Genomic DNA, 17,016 nt, shown 5'->3' with positions numbered 1-17,016 from the left:
AACAATCTATAGAATAGAGAAAATTCTGTAAGAAAATAAAGCTGAAACTTCAAGCTTAAATTTCACTATGTTCTCATCAGATTTTGTAAAAAGTCAAAACATAAAAGTTTTAGATTTCTTTTTGTTCTTTCCAACGCATCTTGAATCAACTCATTTGGAGTTTGTATGTGAAAGTTATACACATTTTACTGAAAGATGCTGAAGCTGTCAAATTTTGCTCCAGTAGTCGCGACCACCACTTTCCATGGTCGCGACCATGGTCGCGATTAGGAGGCCAGACAGAAAGTTTTTTTCTTCGTATTTTTCCTATGGTCGCGACAAGGCTTTATGTGGTCGCGACCAGGGGCGAAACACGGGATTTTTGGCAAGTTTTTGACTTTTTCAGAGGTAGCAACCCTAATTTCTATTTAAGGGGCTCGTGTTTTAGAAGGAATGGAGGTAGAAATTGGACCCAAAAGTGAAAGAAGGAGGTAGAGGAAGCAATGGTGGCGATCCGGAATGCAATCACCAACTAGTTCTTTCTTAAACTCTTAATTTCTATGTTAAATTCTGTTTTAGTCTTGATTATGGATGTTATTATGGAGTTTATGAGCTAAACTCCTCTTTGGGGAGATGATGAATGTTGATTGAAATTACTTTTGGTTAATGATAATTGTTATTTCTCCTTTCTTGATTGTGAATTTATCCATATTTGTGTTTAATTACATGTTTAAGATTGATCACCTTCTACATGTTCTATGATCCCAATTCAAAATCTGAAAAAGTGAGAATTGGGAATGCTAAAATTGGATAAACTAGATTTTGATGTGAAATGAAAGTATTTGCATAGCCTTTGTGACATTTAGATTATTGCTTAATGTTGATTATATGTTAATCTATCTCAGAGAGGATTAGATAACATGTGATTTAGTACCTAACAGATCTGAAAAGAGTTAGGTTAATTTTATAAACTGTCATTCACATAAAGAAAGAGGAATAGTAATTAGCATTAACAATTGGGTAATTAAATCAACAGGATTCTTTTCCCTAATTTCTCATCCTTGATTAAACACCTTTATTGCTTTCTTTAATTTTCTTATTTTTCTTTATTTCAAAATCTATCAAAATTATTTATGTACCAAATAGAATCATAAGTCTAATTTAGTGGTATTCAGTTCAATTCCCTGTGGTTCGACCTCAGCTGCGTGAGTTTACAGATTACGTGCACTTGCGTATTGTTCATAATTTTCGTAACAAGTGGTACTCAATCATAGTATGTAAGACTGTGAAGAATCCAATTCTAGAGAAGGAGAATCGGGCTCAGATCTTGGTGATACTCTGCTACAGAAAGGATACAAGGGTTAGAGATCTGAGCAGAAGGAGTCATTTAATTCCACCGCACCCAATGTAAGGTTTCTCAAACTTTATATGTGTTTAAATTACATTTTTTTAGAAATGCATATTTAGGATGTTAAATAACATACATGGTAGTAAATATAGATCCTGGTAAAAAATATTCCAACAGAAACATCATAGAGTTCAACGAGAGAGCTCAGGTGTTTGTCCAGAAGGAAGAAGTGCCGAAGAAAATGAACTTTTTAAAAATAGGCTTGGGAGGTAAACCTAGCAGTGTGTCAACCGGGACTACTTCCACGAGAATTGATAACTCGGGCACTTCTAGTCCGAAAAGAAAGGACAGAATCAGGGAACCGTTGAAGGATAGAAAGAAACAAAAGAAGCATGACAAATACGTGCCAGTGTATACTATTTATGCCGAGCTTAATGAAACTCGGGAAAATATTTACCTATGAGGAATTCGATGAGCAAAAGAGATCCTAACAAATATTGTAAATTTCATAAAGATATTGGGCATAAAACCGACGAATGTCACCAATTGAAAGATGAGATAGAGAGTCTTATCGTTCAAGGCCATTTTAAGCAGTATGTGAGAAGACAGGGCCACGGATACAACAAGCCCCGTCAGCCTGATAACCAAAATAACCAAGGGTTACAACCTATTCCTGTGGAAGGAGAGGAAATCCTGGTTATTTCGAGAGGGTCACATTTTTTAAGGGAAAGAAATAACGCTCAGAAGAGATACTTGAAGGAGATAAAGAACGAGCAGTCGGTCTTTTCCCCAGAACCTTCCAAGAAGGTGAAAACTGAGGAACCTCCCATTACGTTCACGGAGGAAGACGAGAAGAACGTGAGATACCCTCATGTCGATCCGCTTGTCATAACCATTCAACTTGCCATTAAGAGGATCAAGAGAGTGTTAATAGACAATGGGAGCTCAATAAATATCATTTATAAGGAGACTCTAAAGAAAATGGGGCTCGAAAAGGCCAAGTTAAGGACTTGTATGGTGAATCTTTGCAGACTCACCGGGGATAGCATTGCTAGCCTTGACATAATCGAGCTTGCATTAACTGTAGGAGAGGCACCTTTAACTGCTACTGCTATGCAAGACTTCTTGGTTGTCGACCTGCCTTTGGCTTACAACATACAATTGGGTCGTCCAGCACTGATCGGACTAAGGGCACTAAGTTCAATTAAGCACCTGTCTTTAATGTTCCAAACACCAGATGGTGTTGGAGTGGTGCGTGGCGACCAGATGTTGGCTTGTAATTGTTATCGCATAGAGTTGCAGTAGAGAAAGGTCGGTCATCAGCTAATGACGATCTTGGCAGGAGAAAACGAGAAGAAAGATGAAGATCATGATCCCCGAGTTCAAGATGAAAGAAACCTGCTAAAACCAATTGAAGAATTGGAGGAGGTTATTCTCAACCCAGGAAACCCCACCAAATGTTTATACATTGGGAAGAGCCTTGACCAGCACCTCAAATAGCAATTAGTGAGCTTTTTAAAGGCAAACCAGGATCAATTCGCCTGGAGTCATGAGGATAAGATAGGGATCGACCCTAAGATTATCTGTCATCACTTAAATGTTGATTCAAACTACCCAGTAGAGAGACAAAAAGGGAGGCGCTTAGATTCCGAGAGGTAAGGGGCACTAAAACAGGAAGTTGATAAGTTGTTAGTCAACAATTTTATACAGAGGTATTTTATCCCTCGTGGATAGCCAATCCTGTTCTCGTCCCTAAACCTAACGGAAATTGGAGAACTTATATTGATTTCTCTAATCTGAATAAGACATGCCCAAAGGATTGCTTTCCACTTCCCAGGATTGACCAGCTAGTGGATGCAGCTGCTGGGTACGAGCTTATGTCTTTTATGGGCGCATATTCTGGATATAACCAGATAAAAATGTATGGCTCAGATGAAGAACATACAAGCTTCATAACAAACATGGGACTCTATAGTTATAAAGTCATGTTGTTTGGACTGAAGAATGCTGGGGCAACATATCAGCGACTAGTAGACAAAATGTTTGCAAATTAGATAGGGCAAAACATGGAGGTTTACGTCGACGGTATGTTGGTGAAGTCGATAAAGAGTAAGGATCATACCTCAGACCTCGCCAAATGCTTTAAAATATTAAAAAAGTATAACATTAAGCTAAACCCAAAAAAATGTTCCTTTGGAGTCTCCTTGGGAAAGTTTTTGGGATTCATAGTTAACGAGAGGGGTATTGAGGAAAATCCTAAAAAAATAAAGGAATTAATTGACAAGCCATCCCCGACAAAGCCTAAGGAAGTACAGGCCCTGACAGGAAGAATGGCGGCACTCAACAGATTCATTTCGAAGTCAATTGATAAGTGTGTACTGTTCTTCAACATATTGCGAGGCAACAAACAGTTCAAGTGGACAAAAGAGTGCGAAGAGGAGCCTCCAGTTTTGGCGAAGCCAATAACTGGAGAGACATTATTTCTTTATTTAGCCATCTTGGAAGATGCAATTAGTGCAGCTATAGTGCGAGAAGAGGGTAAGCACCAACAACCTATTTACTACGTAAGTAAAAGGTTACTAGGGGCAGAATCCAGGTATCCCCCTCTAAAAAAAATAGCGTTATGCCTAGTCCATGCGTCTCGTAAACTACGACTATATTTGAAGGCTCACCCCATCAAAGTGTTAACCGATCAAACCTTGAGACAAGTTTTATCAAAACCAAATGCTTCTGGATGATTGATAAAATGGTCGATTGAATTGGGGAAGTTCAACATAACATACTGTAACACCCTAACTAGCAGAGGCGTATTACGTGACTTTTAAACGTACTGTGCAGCTCGTTGCTAATCAACGAGGTTTATGGAAATCGTGATTATTTAAAATTTTTGCTTTGCTGTCTAATACAAAATACTTGTCGCCTAGCGACTAATTACAAAAAGCACTGTTGTCCCGAGGATCGAATGCTCTAGGCCTAACCGTCCCGACATGTACAATCTTCATCGGCTCGCTCTCACATTTCCTAAGCCTTGGCCTTGCCATTACCTACACATAAACATATCACTGTGAGTCGACAGACTCAGTAAGAAAAGCATAAATCATAATCATACATAAATCCCGGGTTATGATCAGACGCCCATACCCCTGACCATAACCCTAACAGCCGTGTCCCACACGATACTGAGTCCCGAACGTTCGTTGGACGGTACTATTGACAAAGTAACTGCCTATACTCGGTTCACTGGTCATACTCCAGCTGCTAGTCATACTCTAGCCTAACCGATGTGTTACAGTATCAGCCTATACTCGGTTCACTGGTCATACTCCAGCTGCTAGTCATACTCTAGCATAACCGATGTGATACGGTCAAATAGCACAGTACCACCAACCCTAGAATAAGCCTAAACTCGGTATACTGGTCATACTCCAGTTGCTAGTCATACTCTAGCATAACCGATGCGATATGGTCGGATGGTACGAAGCCAACATACATATCTAATGTAATCTAACAGGCTTCCTAACATGCACGCTAAACATGTAATATATATGCATACTGTTATACTAATCTTACCTCAATTCTGAATTCAGGTGTGCCGGTCAACCTGATTGGAACGAACTGCACGGCGGTTTACAGGCTCCTAAACCATAACAATCACAACACTGATAAGTGATACGCTAAATCACTTCTCGGGGACTTAGACTAGAAACTAAAAGTTTCCCTATCGATAAAAAGCATGGCAATACCCTAAATAACATAAAAAAGAGAAAAACTAGGGTTCCTAAAAATCCCCCAACCGGCAGACCGGTTCTGCAACCGGAATTCCGGTTCTGGGAATTCCTGAACCCCATCCGGAATTCCGGTTCCTCGCAGGAAACGATCAAAAATTCATAACTCAATCAAAACAATCCCAAATCATACCAAACTTTCCAGACCTGTTCAATGTACCCCAAAGAACATTTCTAAAGCAAAAGAACCAAGCTTCAAGCACAGAAACACATTTCACCATTGGAGGTTCAAGATTGAGTTCAAAAACTCAAAACTTGACTAAAACTCCAAACAGCCACTAAATCAAGCATAACTCAACCTATGTCAACATAATTTAACACCAGAAAACACTACTCAACAATAGCAGCAACCACAGCAACGAAAATCAACAATTTACTTTGAAAACCATAGCTTTTGAACCAAAAATTCACAAACTTAAACAAGGGTAACAAGCATGCATTACAACCTATATAATCTCACTTAATTAAGCATTTTAATCACAAAAACAACAACAACAACTAACAGCATCAATAACATCAAAAACCAACATAGCAACAACTTGTGATCACAAAAATTGATTCAAATGAGCTTGAAATCCAAGAAAAATGGCCAGCTTCTTGCTTCTCCAAGAGGGCCGAAAGAGAGAGAGAGAGAGAGAGAGAGAGAGAGAGAGAGACAGAGAGAGAGAGAGAGAAAATGGTTTTTCATTTCTTTTTCTAATTTTTTTCTAAGTTGGAAATAATGGATAAAATGTAAATAATAGACCTTTATTTCAGCCACAAAGAAGCCACATAAAACACATATTCAAATCACTTAGTCCACTAAATTACAAAACAACAATGGGGCAAAATGACCAATTTGCCCCTCCATGCTAAAATAACATAAAGGGCACTAAAGGGTATTTTGGGAAATTATAAATTCCCGAACACTCCCGACATTCTCAATGTCTAATAAATCGCCCCAATATACTAACATACTAAGTTATGATTTTATTGAGCCAAACACCGAGTTCCATGTTACCGGGCACCGGAAATGCAAAATTATGAAATTCACTATATGACATAAAATGCATTTCAGAATTCAATAATAACAGCATAAATAATTATTTAAATATCTATAAATAATTTTCCATAATTAAACATAATTGACTGCTAATTTCCAAATTAAACTAAGCGGTCTTTACAACTATTCCCCCCTTAGAAGGATTTCCTCCTCGAAATCTAACCTGAACAACTCTGGATAGTGAGCTCTCATATCTGACTCTAGCTCCCAGGTGTCTTCCTCCACCTTGCTGTTTCTTCAGAGTACCTTGACCAATGCTATGGTCTTATTCCGAAGGACTTTGTCCTTTCTATCCAGGATCTGCACTAGCTGTTCTTCGTATGACATATCTGGCTGCAGTTCAAGGCTCTCATAACTGAGTATATGAGATGGATCTGAAACGTATTTTCTCAACATGGAGACATGAAATACGTTGTGAACTGCAGAAAGAGCTGGAGGCAATGCTAACCGGTATGCCACTTGACCTACCTTCTCGATAAACTCGAAAGGTCTTGTAAACCTAGGGCATAACTTGCCTCTTTTTCCGAAACATTTGATCCCCTTCATTCGAGATACCCGTAAAAAGACATGGTCCCCTACTCGGAACTCAACATCTCTGCGTTTCGGATCTGCGGAACTTTTATGTCTACTCTGTGAGGCAAGCATTCTAGCTTTTATTTTCTCAATCACCTCATTGGTCCGCTGCAATGACTCCGAACCTAGGTATTTCCTCTCCCCTGTCTCATCCCACTGGATGGGAGATCAACATTTCCTACCGTATAATAGTTCATAGGGAGCCATCCCTATCGTACTCTGATAACTGTTGTTGTAAGAAAACTCTATCAACGGTAGATATTTATTCCAAGAGCCTTCAAAATCTACAACACAGGCTCGTAACATGTCCTCCAATATCTGAATTTTCCTTTCAGACTGCCCATCTGTCTGAGGATGGAATGCTGTACTGAATTTCAGTTTTGTACCCATTGCTCATTGCAAACTCTGCCAAAACTTGGAGGTGAACTTGGGATCTCTATCCGAAACCATAGACTTCGGTACTCCGTGAAGTCTTACAATTTCTTTAACGTACAATTCTGCCAACTGATCCACTGAATAAGTTGTTCTAACAAGCTATTAATTAGCCGACTTCGTGAATCGATCCACCACAACCCAGATGGAATCGAATAAACCCGAGGTTCTAGGTAACCCAACCACGAAATCCATCCTGATATCCTCCCACTTCCATTCAGGTAGGGTTAAAGGTTGTAACAACCCTGCTGGTCTCTGATGTTCAACCTTAATCTGCTGACAGGTGAGACATCTCGACATGAATTCTACCAAATTCTTCTTCATACTGCTCCACCAAAAATACGGTTTAAGATCTTGGTACATCTTGGTGGTGCCGGGATGCAGTGAATAAGGGGTAGAATGAGCCTCTTCAAAGATCTCATTCCTGAGTTCCACACTACTCGGAACACAAACCCTAGCTTTATACAGAAGCATCCCATTGTCTGATACTGAAAAATCCCTGGCTTGGCCAGCCAAAACCTCGTCTCTGATTTTACAAACTCTGGATCGGTCATCTGAGCGGCTTTAATTCTTTCCAACAGATCAGATTGCAGCGTGAAGTTGTGAAGCTGGCCTACCACAAACTCAATGCTGGATTTAACCATGTCCTCTGCTGACTGAGGTGAGATCTGAATCATGCTAGCTACCTGCCCGGGACCCTTCCTGCTCAGGGCATCAGTCACTACATTGGCCTTCCCAGGGTGATAGAGAATCTCACAATCATAATCTTTCACTAATTCCAACCAACGCCTCTATCTCATATTCAAATCTTTTTGAGTAAATAAATATTTGAGACTTTTATGGTCGGTATAGATTTCACACCTTTCTTCGTAAAGGTAATGCCGTCAGATCTTCAATGCAAAAACTACTGCGGCCAACTCTAGATCATGAGTCGGGTATCGCTGTTCATAATCCTTTAACTGTTGGGAGGCATAAGCGATAACTCGATCGGCTTGCATCAGCACACACCCCAGACCCTGTCTGGATGCATCGCAATAAACTACAAATTTCTCTTTGTCCGAAGGCAAAGCTAGCACTGGAGCTGTAATCAACCTTTCTTTCAGCTCTTGAAAACTAGCTTCTCACTTATCTAACCAGACAAACCGTTGATTCTTCTTCGTGAGTTCAGTTAAGGGTGTTGAAATTTTAGAAAACCCTTCCACGAACCGACGATAATATCCGGCTAAACCCAAGAAGCTTCTAATTTGTGTCACTGTCTTCGGTCTTGGCCGATCCCTGACAGATTCTATTTTCCAGGGATCCACCTTGATCCCATCTTTGCTAACAATGTGCCCTAAGAAAGACACCTGAGATAGCCAAAATTTACATTTCTTGAATTTGGCACAAAGCTAGTGTTCCCGAAGCCGTTGCAAAACCATCTGAAGATGTAACTCATGCTCCTCTTCTGAATGAGAGTACACAAGGATGTCGTCGATAAACACAATTCACAGATATCGAGGAAATCCTTGAATACTCTATTCATCAAATCCATAAATGCTGCAGGAGCATTGGTTAGTCCAAACGACATAACCAAAAATTCGTAATGTCCATACCTAGTATGGAAAGCCGTCTTCGGAATGTCCTCCTCTCGGATTTTCAACTGATGATAACCTGATCGGAGATCAATCTTGGAAAAGACTGTCTTCCCCTGAAGTTGATCAAACAGATCATCGATCCTAGGTAATGGATATTTATTCTTCACTGTTAGCTTGTTTAACTCCCGATAATCGATACACATCATCATAGTTCCATCTTTCTTCTTGACGAATAAAACCGGAGCTCCCCAGGGTGACACACTAGGCCGAATAAACCCTATGTCAAGCAACCCCTGAAGCTAAATCTTTAATTCCTTAAGCTCATCTAGAGCCATTCTATACGGAGCCTTGGAAACCGGTTCCACTCCGGGTGCCAAATCTATAACAAAATCAATCTCCCGCTGAGGTGGTAAACCTGGAAGTTCTTCGGGAAATACATCTAGAAATTCCCCAACCACCTTGATGTCCTTTGGCTGAATGGTATCTAGCCGAGTGGTGTCCATCACCATGGCAAGAAACCCTAAACAACCGCCATGCAGTAACTCCCTAGCTGACATGGACGAACTCACCAGGATCCGAGATCCCCGAACCGAACCAACAAATACAAATGGTTCTTCACTTTCCGGTTGGAAGATCACCATCTTCCTCTTGCAATCAATACTGGCTGAGTATTTAGATAGGAAATCCATTCCTAAAATAATATCAAAAACTACTAGACTCATCTCTATCAAGTCAGCACTTAACTCTCTACCATCTATTCTGATCGGCATAGACCTAATCCACCTTTTGGAGATAACTAACTCTCCGCCAGGTAATAGGGTTCCAAACCCTGATTCATAACTATCACACGGTCTATCCAATTTACTAAAGATTCGGGCTGCCACATAAGAATGTGTGGCCCCAGAATCAAATAGCACTGAGTAAAATGAGTTATTAACTGACAGCTGACCTGTTACAACTGAAGGACTGGCTTCTGCATCATCCTGAGTAATGGCGAACACCCTAGCTGGAGTGGGTCTCGCCGGAGCCCTTGGTGCCTCTGATCTGAGCTGGGGACAATCCCTCTTGTAATGTCTGGGCATGCCACACTGAAGGCATCCCTGACCTCTGCACTCACCCAGATGGTGCCTTTTACAACTGGGGCACTCTGGGTAAGAAAACCGGGTCTCAGCACCACCCTGACGGCTGCCTCTACTCTGGTTCCCTCGGAACCACTTGGTCTGCCCCGAGCCACCGGATGCAGTGGATGTTTTCCTCTTCTGGTCCATGGCCGAACTACTACCTCCCCTGCTGAAGCCTGATGCAGGAGGGGTAGGAGCCCCGCCAATCACTGGAGTCCTAACCGACTCCGACATACATCCAACTGCGCCATCAGCTCGCAGTGCTTTCTCCACCATCTCAGCATAGGTGGTCTTGTCGTCTGTAGTGATCATTAGGTCATGCTTGATCTTCACATTTAATCCGTCTAGATATTTTTCCTTCTTACTGAAATTGGTTGGCACAATTCCCGAGGCCAACCTCGCCAACCGATCAAACTGTGTAGTGTACTCAGTCACACTCATATTCTCCTTATGGGTCAGGTGGGTGAACTCTTTCCTCTTGGCACTTCTAACGGCCTCATTATAGTACTTTGCGTTGAAGAGTTCCTGGAACCTTTCCCAGGTCAAGGTTGTGACGTCGTGAATCTGGGACACCATGTCCCACCAGACTAGAGCGTCTTCTTGGAACTGAAAGGTGGCAAACACCACTCTGTCATTCCCGATGACACCCATAAAATTCAGTATCTTTGTAATCACTGTTAGCCACTGCTCGGCTTTCATGACATCCGGACCTCCCAAAAAAACCGGAGGTGCCTGCTTCCGGAACCTTTCATACAGGGGTTCAATTCTGTTCGCCGCTACCACTATCTCGGCCTGAGCAACAGGGGCGGGTGCCACTGGAACTTCTGGCACCGGCATTGCAGGAGCACCCTGCTGCCTCAATCTCTGAATCTCACTGTCTTGCTCCTCTATTCTGGCTTGCATTTCAGCAAACCTAATTTCCCAATTCTGGGCTTCCTGATTGGCTTGAGCAGCCTGTGGCGGGTTATCATCACCCCGACCACGGGCCCTACCCCTGGGACATCTACCACGGCCCCTAACATTCGGGGGAAACTGAGCTCCTTAACCCTGATTTTGACTCGACCGAGTTGCCTTGACTCCTGGTGTTCCGCCTGGCGTCCATCTAGTCTGAACAGCCTGCGAAACCAAGAGTTGGCACATCAGGTCATGATCAACGAGAGCTTACTAATGCCGCTTAATTTGGTAATTAAAAACATGCGCCTATTCTACTATCTGGCTACTAACATGCTTCCTATCAGGCTTTTCGTATTTCATAATAATTAAATAAACTACTATAGTAATAAAAGCTTACTGAACCGTAGAACGAGCTAATTGCTGATGATGATTGTACATGTCGTGCCGATCTTCGGAAGATAACCTGGCGGCTTTGATACCAAATTGTAACTCCCTAACTAGGATAGGCGTATTACGTGACTTTTAAACATACTGTGCAGCTCGTTGCTAATCAACGAGTTTTATGGAAATCGTGATTAAGTAAAAATTTTGTTTTTTAATTAAACTTATATAATATTTTATACAAAAATACTCAGGATCCCGATTAAAAAATACTTTACAAAAGCTTTACTGTCTAATACAGAATACTTGTCGCCTAGCGACTAATTACAAAAAGCACTGCTGTCGCGAGGATCGTACGCTCCAGGCCTAACCGCCCCCACATGTACAATCTTCATCGGCTCGCTCTCACAGTTCCTCAGCCTTGGCCTTGCCCTTACCTACACATAAATATAGCACTGTGAGTCGACAGACTCAGTAAGAAAAGCATAAATCATAATCATACATAAATCCCAGGTTATGATCAGACACCCATACCCCTGACCATCACCCTAACTGCTGTGTCCCACACGATACTGAGTCTCGAACATTCGTACGACGGTACTATTGACAAAGTAACAGCCTATACTCGGTTCACTGGTCATACTCCAGCTGCTAGTCATACTCTAGCCTAACCGATGTGTTACAGTATCAGCCTATACTCGGTTCACTGGTCATACTCCAGCTGCTAGTCATACTCTAGCCTAACCGATATGATACGGTCAAATGGCACAGTACCACCAACCCTAGAATCAACCTAAACTCAGTATACTGGTCATACTCCAATTACTAGTCATACTCTAGCCTAACCGATGCGATATGGTCGGATGGTACGAAGCCAACATACATATCTAATGTAATCTAACAGGCTTCCTAACATGCACGCTTAACATGTAATATATATGCATACTGTTATACTAATCTTACCTCAATTCTGAATTCAGGTGTGTCGGTCAACCTGATTGGAATGAACTGCATGGCAGTTTACAGGCTCCTAAACCATAACAATCACAACACTGATAAGTGATACGCGAAATCACTTCCCGGGGACTTAGACTAGAAACTAAAAGTTTCCCTATCGATAAAAAGCATGGCAATACCCTAAATAACATAAAAAGGAGAACAGCAAGGGTTCCTAAAAATCCCCCAACCGGCAGACCGGTTCTGCAACCGGAATTCCGGTTCTGGGAATTCCTGAACCCCATCCAAAATTCCGGTTGCACATCCAGAATTCCGGTTCCTCGCAGGAAACAATCAAAAATTCATAACTCAATCCAAACAACCCCAAATCATACCAAACTTTCCAAACCTGTTCAATATGTTGGGTTTTATGCCCTAAATAAAACTCATTTCATATAATCAGATTTACTTATTAATAAAGATCAGAAATAACATTTTATGTTGCATGGTTCACATGATTTATTTCATGATTATATGTATATAATGTATGAATTCTTTTTAAGTCCAGAACATATGAGTTGGTTAAAGATTATAGTGTTGTCAGCACAGTGGAATATAATCTTAATTATATGTTCAAAAGTTTATTCCCTGATTTGTCAGAACACTGGATTTAGACTGACATGGTATAATCAGCGATAGGTATTCTTTCACCTTGGAAAAGTGTTATGTCCTTTCCAGGACATTGGAAAAGTTTACCAGTATCGGATGTATGGAGTATACATCGGAAGGGACCGATATTGAACTTTGATTAGATATGTTAAAACTTACCGTAATATCTATTCAATTCAACATCACCTGTTGATCCTAGATCAAATGATCTTAATCCTAATATGGTTAGGTTCAATCTCAAGAGTGTTATCCGTGTTCTTTGATTTGATTAGTTAAGCCTACTTTTGTGTCAGGGTGATACGTACATTTTGAGAACACAGTAGTGCAATTGAGTGGGAGCGCTAACATAAATATGGAATCTGTAGCTTCTATTTGGCAAATAGAAGTAAAGGATGATTTCCTTCGAGCTTAACCAAACGAAGATAAATGGTGGAGATCTCATTTCACTTAGCTGAAATATCATTTATACAGGGTTAAGTGTTTTAAGGATAAAATACATTGAAGGTGTAGCGGTAACAGTAGTGCCTTTTCAATGTAGATCATCTATATAGAGGATCATTGATCACATTAGGGTTATAACAACGGATAACTAATGACGTGTCTATATCATGGAACATATAGAGCGTTCTATATGACTGAGAGTGCAATTCCAAGTTCTAAGTGTGGATTCAATGAGAAATTAATAAGTTAGGGAATTTACTTGGTAAATTCGGTTCGACTTATTGGAAGCTCGGTTATATAGACCCATGATCCCCATACTAGTTGAGACCATACTGCTTGTAAGACTCAGTTAATTGATTTTAATTAATCAATTATAATTCTAAAAGTTAGACTATGTCTACTTTATGAATTGTCACTAAGTAAGGATGAAATCGTAAATAAAAGGGTTCTAGGTTTAATTATTAATTGAGAGACTTTGCATGTCTAATTAATAATTATTTTAAATGACAATATTATTTAATAATCTATTTTAGTTATTAAATAATTAGTTTTGGCATTTAAATGATTAGAATTGGAAAAATAGCATTTTTGGAGAAATAGAAATAAAATTGAGGAAACTGCAAAATCCAAGTGAGGCCCATTTCACCCTATGGTCGGCCACATGGTTTGATTTTCCCAATTATTATTTTCAATTTTAATTGCCATGTAATTGCTAATCAAAGCCTAGCAATAATAGGAAAGTTGTGGATCACACTAAATAAGGCAGTTAATCAATTACACAGTAAAAGAGGAAACTGTTTATTTGGAAAGTTGTGCTCTCCCTTTTCCCTATATAAAGCAACCTTGTTCTCTTCTCTTGTATGCTTATGTATGCTTAAGACCACGAAATTAAGAGAGAAAAAGAGAGAAAATTTCGAAATCCTTGTGAGATGAGTAGTGCCCACACACATCAAGTGGTACCTCAATCATAGTATGTAAGACTATGGAAATTCTGCATCAAAGAATGAGAAAAGAAGATCCAGGTTCAGATCTTGGTGATGCTCTGCTACAGAAAGGAATCAAGGGCTAGAGATCTGAACGGAAGGAGTCATATTATTCCGCTGCACCCACTGTAAGGTTTTCTAACTTTACATGTGTTTATTTTCATTATTTTAGAATTCATATTAGGTTGTTAATCCAACATACTTGTTAGTAAATCTAGATCCTGGTAAAATAATTTCCAACACAATATACCGCAAAGAACATTTCTAAAGCAAAAGAACCAAGCTTCAAGCACAGAAACACATTTCACCATTGGAGGTTCAAGATGGAGTTCAAAAACTCAAAACTTGACTAAACCTCCAAACAGCCACTAAATCAAGCATAACTCAACCTATTTCAACATAATTTAACACCAGAAAACACTACTCAACAATAGCAGCAACCACAGCAACGAAAATCAACAATTTACTTTGAAAACCATAGCTTTTGAACCAAAAATTCACAAACTTAAACAAGGGTAACAAGCATGCATTACAACCTATCTAATCTCACTTAATTCAACATTTTAATCACAAAAACAACAACAACTAATAGCAGAAATAACATCAAAAACCAACGTGCAACAATCATCTTTTTCATCAAAACTTCCTAAAACTTAAAAGAAAGTTAAAGGAAACATACCAACAACTTGTGATCACAAAAATTGATTCAAATGAGCTTGAAATCCAAGAAAAATGGCTAGCTTCTTGCTGCTCCAAGAGGGCCGAAAGAGAGAGAGAGAGAGAGAGAGAGAGAGAGAGAGAGAGAGAGAGAGAGAGAGAGAGAGAGAGAGAGAGAGAGAGAGAGAGAGAGAGAGAGAGAGAGAGAGAGAGAGAGAGAGAGAGAGAGAGAGAAAGAAAATAGTTTTTCTTTTCTTTTTCTAATTTTTTTCTAGCTTGGAAATAATGGAGAAAATGTAAATAATAGACCATTATTTCAGCCACAAAGAAGCCATATAAAACACATATTCAAATCACTTAGTCCACTAAAGGACAAAACAACAATGGGGCAAAATGACCAATTTGCCCCTCCATGCTAAAATAACATAAAGGGCACTAAAGGGTATTTTGGGAAATTCTAAATTCCCGACCACTCTCGACATTCCCAATGTCTAATAAACCGCCCCAATATACTAACATACTAAGTTGTGATTTTATTGAGCCAAACACCAAGTTCCATTTTACCGGGCACTGGAAATGCAAAATTATGAAATTCACTATATGACATAAAATGCATTTCAGAATTCAATAATAACAGCATAAATAATTATTTAAATATCTATAAATAATTTTCTATAATTAAACATAATTAACTGCTAATTTTCAAATTAAACTAAGCGGTCTTTACACATACCATCCTCGAACTTCCATCAAGAGTCAAGCTTTAGCTGACATCCTGATAGAAGGTATAACTTTAGAAGAAATCCCATCTGATCAGCGAGATGCGAAAACCTGGAAGTTATATGTGGATGGCGCATCCAACGAACGAGGTTCAGGAGTAGGGGTGATATTATTATTGTTGGAAGGCTTTAAGTTTCACTATGCTCTAAGATTCCAATTTGACGCATCAAATATCGAGGTTGAGTATGAAGCCTTGATTGCCAGCTTAAAAATAGCAGAGGCCTTGAAAGTGAAAAATCTCATTTGTCATAGTGATACGCAGCTGATGGTGAACCAGGTCCTGGGAGAAATACCTGGCCAAAGGCTTGAAAATGGCGTCGTATTTAGAGAAAGTTCGGAAGAACTTAGAAACATTCGATTACTTTAAAATCGAACAAATTCTAAGAGAACAAAACTCCAACACCGATGTCTTAGCAAAACTGCCCTCGCAGAATGATTTGGATGTACTAAATCTGGTTTCGGTAGAAATGCTAAGCGAGCAAAGTATATGTGAAACTGAAGACGTCGAGATGATAAATAGCTCTCCAATGTGGATGACGCCTATTATCCACTATTTACTCGGCGGGCAACTTCTGAATGACAAAAACGAGGCACGAAAAACTTTTGTATATAGTACCTCGCTACACAATGATTGAAGGCAAACTATATAGAAGAGGGTATTCAATGCCCTTACTTCGCTGTGCTCCTCCCGCAGAAGCAAATGAAATCATTAAATAAATTCATGAAGGCTTCTATGGGGATCATGCGAGTTTGAAAAGTCTATCTAGAAAGATCATTAGACAAGGATATTACTGGCCAACGATCAATAAGGACACACATGAGTTTGTCAAGAAATGTGATAAATGTCAGAGATTTTCACATATACCTCGCGTACCGCCAATTGAACTTAGAATGATGACCTTCCCCTACCCATTGCTATATGGGGGATCGACCTAATTGGGGCATTACCCACTGGGTGAGGAGGAACTAAGTATGCGGTGGTAGTAGTCGACTTCTTCACTAAGTAGAAGGAGGTCGAGCCCCTATTATCCATAACCTGCAAGAAAGTCTTTGACTTTGTCATCAAGAACATTACCTGTAGGTTTGGAATTCCCATAAAGATAGTATCAGATAATGGAACTCAATTTGATGGCGACTTGTTCATTGAATTCTGCGAGAGGAATAAAATTGTCAAAAGCTTCTCGTCAAAATCCAGGCCTCAGGCAATTGGACAAGTAGAAGCCATTAATAAAACCCTAAAGGATACTATCAAGAAGAAGTTAGACAGTGCCAAAGGCAGATGGGTTGACGAGCCACCTCAGGTGCTCTGGGCCCACATAACTACCAAGAAAATAGCCACGGGACACACTCCTTTCTCGCTAGCATTTGGCTCGGAAGAAATGCTGCCTGTTGAAGTGAATATATCGACTCACAGAAGATAG

General features: G+C 40.0%; 2 protein-coding genes across 2 annotated transcripts; both read left to right on the top strand.

Moving 5' to 3' along the window:
* The first annotated feature begins 1,786 nt into the window (after positions 1-1,786).
* LOC115704026 (uncharacterized) lies at positions 1,787-2,632 on the top strand. Its single transcript, XM_030631249.2, has one exon. It carries the CDS (start codon positions 1,787-1,789, stop codon positions 2,630-2,632), a length of 846 nt encoding a protein of 281 aa, XP_030487109.2.
* Positions 2,633-3,657: 1,025 nt separating this feature from the next.
* LOC133035718 (uncharacterized) lies at positions 3,658-17,016 on the top strand. Its single transcript, XM_061111864.1, has 2 exons — positions 3,658-3,923; positions 16,677-17,016. Exons 1-2 carry the CDS (start codon positions 3,658-3,660, stop codon positions 17,014-17,016), a joined length of 606 nt encoding a protein of 201 aa, XP_060967847.1.

The sequence above is a fragment of the Cannabis sativa genome, chromosome 1 (assembly GCF_029168945.1).
Source record: "Cannabis sativa cultivar Pink pepper isolate KNU-18-1 chromosome 1, ASM2916894v1, whole genome shotgun sequence".
Taxonomy (NCBI): Eukaryota; Viridiplantae; Streptophyta; class Magnoliopsida; order Rosales; family Cannabaceae; genus Cannabis; species Cannabis sativa.
Note: the sequence above shows the minus strand (reverse complement) of the source record. Positions and strands in the feature narration are given on the sequence as shown.

Coding starts and splice junctions, on each gene's coding strand:
- LOC115704026 (XM_030631249.2), top strand. CDS start 1,787: ATGAGGAATTCGATGAGCAAAAGAGATCCTAACAAATATTGTAAATTT.
- LOC133035718 (XM_061111864.1), top strand. CDS start 3,658: ATGGCGGCACTCAACAGATTCATTTCGAAGTCAATTGATAAGTGTGTA. Junction 3,924..16,676: donor TTACTAGGGGCAGAATCCAG/GTATCCCCCTCT, acceptor CATTACCTGTAG/GTTTGGAATTCCCATAAAGA.